The sequence below is a fragment of the Physcomitrium patens genome, chromosome 8 (genome assembly GCF_059467195.1).
Source record: "Physcomitrium patens ecotype Gransden chromosome 8, ASM5946719v1, whole genome shotgun sequence".
In the NCBI taxonomy this organism is placed as follows: Eukaryota; Viridiplantae; Streptophyta; class Bryopsida; order Funariales; family Funariaceae; genus Physcomitrium; species Physcomitrium patens.
The window spans coordinates 337,250-343,607 of NC_143417.1; the positions used below are offsets into that span (position 1 = coordinate 337,250).

General features: G+C 38.0%; 1 protein-coding gene across 1 annotated transcript; it reads right to left on the reverse strand.

The window, feature by feature from the left end:
• On the reverse strand, positions 1-2,778 carry LOC112285944 (4-coumarate--CoA ligase-like 1). The gene is made up of 7 exons (XM_090252781.1): positions 1,922-2,778; positions 1,593-1,809; positions 1,305-1,503; positions 689-839; positions 504-578; positions 286-388; positions 1-135 (listed from the first exon to the last, which is right to left on the reverse strand). The coding sequence occupies exons 1-7, from the start codon at positions 2,776-2,778 to the stop codon at positions 1-3; spliced, it is 1,737 nt and encodes a 578-aa protein (XP_090108907.1).
• Between the last annotated feature and the right edge of the window lie 3,580 nt (positions 2,779-6,358).

Sequence of the window (6,358 nt, forward strand, 5' to 3'; positions counted from 1 at the left end):
TTACTGTTGCGCTTTGGTGCGCCGCAATCCCTTTACAATCTGCTCTTTCAGCACACGCCGCAGGATTTTGCCCGCCGGAGACTTGGGTACGGATGACACGAACTCGACATGCCTTATCTGCTTGTACGTAGAAACCTGTTGAAAGAAAACACCCAGGATACCATCAGGTGGTTTCTGTCATTTTGACGATTGAAGGAACTCACATCTGTCCTAAGATTGAAGTTAGTGCGGAACAGTGACTTGAATTTCGCTCCTGATTCGTGAGCTGAATGCAAGATACGACACCTTGGAAGCCACAAACGCCTGGATTTCGGTTGGTGGAACGACAAAACCATGCTTGAGCACCACGCAAGCTCCCGGAATCTCTCCTGCCACTTCATCTGGAATTCTGCAAATCTGAGTTTGGAAGTAAGTAAACTCATCAACAGAATGCTATTGAACTTTGAATCGGCATCAATAGACTTGAAATGATCACTAGCAGTTATTAGATTGAAAAGTCTTACGGTACGACTGCAGCGTCCGCTATGGCTGGGTGAGAGATCAGGATTGCTTCTATCTCGGCAGGGGAACCTGCACAACTCTCATAGCAAACTCTCAAGATCATTTCAGTGAAGTGTGACGTGTTCAAAACGGATGATTTAACGCTACATTGCATTACCTGAAGGGAATTTCAATAATACTATAGTACCATACCTGAAAGCCATTGTATTTGATGACCTCTTTCATTCTTTCAACGATGAGGATATCTCCATCGTTGTCAATGTAACCAATGTCACCCGTGTGGAGCCAGCCCTGAGAGTCTATGGTCGCCGCTGTTGCTTCTGGATGCTTGAAGTACCCTGAATTTCACATCGGAAACCACAAGCTCATACACATCCAAGGGTGTGAAAAACATTTTGTTTCCATTTCAAAACATCAAACGGCGACATCCAGACATTCATTTATCAAAAGGATCCTTTCTCAACCCTCGTGGGTGAAGACATTGAGAATTTTTAGCTCTATTTGCGCGGGATTGAACATATTTTATACACTCGTTATCAAAGAATCTTTATGACTAAAGTAAAGATATTTTGTAATTTTCAGTATGGTCTAATCGTTTAAGGTGTTATTGCTTAAAATGGACGACACGTCCATAATTTTAACATCTCCTGTTCCTAATTAAATTCCTTAAGGGGTTCAACAAGAGATCATCAACATTGGATGCCAATGAATGTGAGAAACCATCTGCTTGCGCAACCAGTGATCGTGCTGACGAAGGATTGCCAGGAAGACTGGGAAATCCCATGAACTGATGGAATTGTTACCTTTCATGGTGGGTTCGCCTCTTACACAAATCTCCCCTGATGAATTTGCAGGCAACGACAAGCCAGAAGTTGGATCTTCAAACTTCACTTCCAATCCTGGCACGATGAATCCCACAGTGCCCGGCTTGGATGGTCCTCTTCCATGATTGCAGATGCAATGTGAGACAGTCACGCAGCTGTACTCAGTCAATCCATATGCCTACAGGCATGATGTTCACTGTAAGACAAAGAACTGATTACTATGGACTTTCATAGAACACTTCTGTTTTTGTGGTCCACGATTTTCACCTGATGGACTTCAACTCCTGGAAATATTGTCTCAAAGGCCTTCTGCAGCTCAATGCCCAGCGGATCTGCAGCGGTCAACACCGAATTCAGTCTGAACTTGCTGCAGTCCAAGTTATCAAAGTCGGTTTTCACAAGCTGGAGAAGTATCGGGGGTGCTACAGGCGCGAATGTAACGCCGTAGTTCGTCAGTATGTCTAGAAATTCCTCCAAGCTGTACCTGAATTAGATTCAGATGCGGAGAGGGAAGTTAAAATGATTAGTGTTTTTTTATTTTATTTTATTTTATTTGGTGCTCCAGCAATCAAGTGCGGAGATGTGCAGCTTTATACCTGGTCACGACCACTTCTTTGCCCTTCATGCGCACTGTCGCACAGCAAATTCCGATTATACCATAGATGTGAAAGAAAGGCATGAGTCCCAGGACCACACGCTCGCCATCCGGAATGATTCCATCTACATTCTTACTCTCAACGTCGGGCACGGTTTGGTTCAAGTTCGCAACAATGTTTCGATGAGTGATCATGACGCCCCTCGGTACACCTGTAGTACCTGAAGAGTATGGTAATGCACACACGTCGTGCTCCGAGATCTCTACCGTGGGAGCTAAAGACCCGTCCGCCTCGAACAGAGACGTGTAAGAACGCGATCCTTTTGGCACGTCCTCAGCTACCACCACAACAGGGAGGCTCAGGGCTTCAACCTTCTTGTGCGTTTTCAAGTCTGTGATGACAAGTTTTTCTCCGGAATGCTTAGCTTGCCTCTGAATCTCGGACTCATGTGCAGCTGGATTTGACCCCCTGTAAATAGCACCAAGTGAAATGATGCCAATCACGAATATGAAATACTCAGTAGTGTTGGGCAATACGATGATCACAACGTCGCCTTTTCTGATACCGAACTGAAACCACAGCCCTGCTGCAACATTTCTAAGCAGCTGTAGCACTTGACCGTATGTGTACTGATGCCCATCAGTTGCGTCCAAGAATGCCACCCTGTCCAGATAGTTCTCTATGTTTTGTAGGACGTAACTGTGCAAGGTCAACCCGGGGGGTGGCACAACGACGGGATCAGATGAAAATGTGCTGCGGAAGATGCGAAGCTCTTGATCTGGACGTAATTCATTGATAATATGCTCTGACATCAACTCAGTCGGGACACTCTCTTCCACTCGGCTCAAGGGATCCATTCTGTCCTTGACAATATGTATACACTTGCAGTAGCCCGATGCGGTCTTCTCAAGTCTTTTCAATGTCAATAAAACAAAGCAATAACATCTGCAGGTTGCTTCTCTAATCAATATCACTGGAGTGGATTCCAAGCTAAGGTTCGAGTCGGACAGGCACTGAAATCCAATAAAGCAAATGGGGCGAAAGATAGCTCCCTAGGAAGCGAATCAGCGACTCAGAGTACTCAACCAAAACGCCTCAAAAGGCAAGAAAAGAAGGTCCAAGTCAAAACTAGGACTACTGGAATGACCTGAACATGAAAGCGTTGGGTTGGGCTCAAATAACAAACAAGCAGCACTGTTACATACAGAAGAAGGGGAGCTGGCAGAATGCCCAGAACTCAGCAAGCACATGAGAGAGAAGCAGCAGCATCAGCAGGTGAGGAAGAGTGTGTGGATGGAGGAGAGAAGTGGGCAACAGCAGGGAAGAGAGAGAGTAGGAAGGCAGGAAACATGCAGGAAATGAAAGGGGGGGGGGGGATTGCTGGGCACACTGCAGGTGTGAGAGAGACGGGGCAGAGACACAGAGAAAGGCCCCAGTTGTGTGACCATACACGGCACTCACTCACTCCCCTCCTCCTTTCCCCCTTTCTCTTCTCTTCTCTTTGCTTTGCTTTCTTTCTTCTGCCACGCTCTCCAGCTGCTTCTTCTTGCTTGTGCCCTTTCTAGCAGCCCCAGTCTTGTGTGGATGGATGAACATGGAGATGGATGCATGAGTCGAGGGACAGATGAGCCTATGAACGAATGGTTGGATGAATGTCAGTATGTAGATGAATGTGTTGCTGGATGAGTGGATGGATGATGGATAAACTTTTGTGGTTTAAAATATATATATATATATATATCAACCCCACCAGCCATCAATTTGATCCACCCATCATGAAAATTATGAAAAATTATATCATTATTTGATTATAATAGTACCCATATAAATGTAAAATTGAAAAATAGATTGTTAAGGTGCAATATGTTATTATAAATATTATTGGAAGAGCAATTGGATTAATCATGGTTAATATATGCATAAAAATAGAAAATCTATAGAGACTTAACTAATAAAATACTTCAAATTTGGTAGCTATAATAAATGGTAAGAATAGGATGCTATATATTTATAATGTTCATGTTGCCTATTTCATTGCAACTCTAAATTTGTATAAGTCACTTTGACCATGTTACACTTTTACAATCTTAGTTTTGTAATTTTCTATTGTGTTATCTTTTATTTAGGGAAGGAAGCAATAGGCTCTTTGGTGTTGTTCTATTTCAAAATGAAAAATGTATTCAATATAAATCCTCAACTAGAGAAATCATTTGATATATATGAAGATATAAAAAAAATACTTATCTTCATATACACACATTTAATGTTATGTAATTCATCAACGTTGCTTTAATAAGGGTCATGTCATCTTTAGGTATAATAGAGGTTGCACTTACAATGGATCTAAAAAAAAAAAAAAAAAAAAAAAAAAAATTAAACATAATTCAACCATGTGATTAAGATGGTGTCTATTTGAATTCTATAGTTGTTTGTATGTAGACAAATACTATCACTTGTTGGTTCAAAATAGAAGTCATAATCATGATCCATCTGTATTATTGGTAAAATATTGAATTGCTTGTCATCTCTAATATGCACAAAAAGCTCTAATGCTTATTGATGCTCAGATACTTATTATAAGAATAGCTCCAAAGGATGTTGTCACTACTGTATACCAAAGAAACTCTATAAGCTTAGTAGTTGCATACACTATGTATAATAAATGCTAATATCTTTGTTAAGCTCACCTTTATGGTTGTTTGTGTATTTATTTTTTAATAAAAAATCTTTACAATATTGCATATTAATATACATACTATTACAAATATACATGCTTCTTCTAATAATTACCTATATGATTAGGACAAAGTAGATAAAAATAGATAAAGATTGATACTAGGATTAAATTGAGGGTAGAATTGGGCTAAAAAAATAATGGATAAGTTAGATGGATACATGAAGGTCGACCATTTGTGGAACTGAGTCAAAATCAGACCTCTAGCCACTAAAATGATTGCCTAGGATAAAGTAAGGAGCATTCAAAGATTGACAACAAAGATTTGGGAGCTAACTTCAAATTCATTCTAGTGATGTAAGGCTTGTTTTTAAAAGTTTTTGAATGACTTTGCAATTATTGTTCAAAATTAGGGTTTATATTGGTGTTTTGGGATTTATACAATACAATTAGGGCTAGCACTCTTGGCCAATTCATTCAATTTGTGTCACATCTATAGTTCAAAATTTGATAATATTTAGTTGATTGGGTGCACTAAGTGTGTATAAAATTTTGTATTATTCTAATAATGAAATTGAAAGATATCTAAGTCTTGATATAAGATGGTATTAGAAGTTGGTAATTTGAGGTTGAATAGAGTTTCTATGATATTTGAAGATCTACTAGTTGGATGAAGGTGAAATTTGGCATAATATTAAAAGACTTCAATATTAAGCTATTTATTGTTTTTGAATTGAAGTTAATAGTTAGAAAAGGAGAAATTACTATTAGAATATTTGCATCAACTTTCAAGTTGACAACCAAGTAACATCAATGCGGTTTTTGGACTTTTTCTCACAATTTGTAAATTGAATTAGCTTGAATTTTTTTTGAATATATAAAAGATTTATTATCACATTTGTGTGCAAAATTTTGCACCAAGTGGACAATTAGATTAGGAGTTATAGCTCACCAAAGCTCACTAACTAAGATTAGAGTTTACAAGGAGAAATCAAATTACCTAATTATGAAAGTAATAAGACAATTGGGATTTATGTATAGTTGAGGTTATTAAAAAGAGTGTTTTTGAGTACTTTATATTAGCTTTAAGTACTTTTGAATTAAAATTCGAATTACATTCTTCTTATATGAGTGAAACTTATTAAGGTTTCTTAGATATTTGTAAAACATGACTTCACCTTCCATAGCTAGGTGCCCAATGCATTTTCAAATAAGATGACATGTATTACAACATAAGTGGTGAATCCAATGTGAAGGTTTGAAATAGAAGGTGTTAGATTGTATTTGTGGTTATTTGAAATTGATGGCACAAGGAAGAAAGAAGGTTGAATTTGGAGTTTTTAATGGAGCTTTAGATGGAGCTTCAAGTGGATCTTCAAGTAGAGCTTTAAATGGATTTTTTTATTGGTGGATGTAATTTGGTTCAAACACTATAAATATGTTTCAAGCATTTACATTATTTATGCAATAGCAACAAAGCAATGATTGCAAAGAGACATTAACAACCAAAGCATTACAAGTAGTGATCAATAAAATTGACTAATTTCATGGAAGAAATATTTCAAAGTACTTAAGATGTTATGTACAAAAAATGGAATTAAATTGAGTTTTTGAAAAGAAGATGATTGAACTATTTGAACTTGCCATGATACTAGAGATAAGAAAATATGTTACATCAATTATGAAGCATCATGGAAATTCATGGAAGAAATTTTTATATACATTAAAAGACAAATATTTCTTAGAAGATACTAATTATGTTA

What these genes read in the sequence shown, in the direction of transcription:
- LOC112285944 (XM_090252781.1), bottom strand. Translation starts at nt 2,778, where the DNA reads ATGGATCCCTTGAGCCGAGTGGAAGAGAGTGTCCCGACTGAGTTGATG. An exon ending in AAAGAAGTGGTCGTGACCAG is followed by an intron (nt 1,810 to 1,921) that starts GTATAAAGCTGC and finishes AATCTAATTCAG; the next exon opens with GTACAGCTTGGAGGAATTTC. An exon ending in GCGGACGCTGCAGTCGTACC is followed by an intron (nt 389 to 503) that starts GTAAGACTTTTC and finishes TCAGATTTGCAG; the next exon opens with AATTCCAGATGAAGTGGCAG.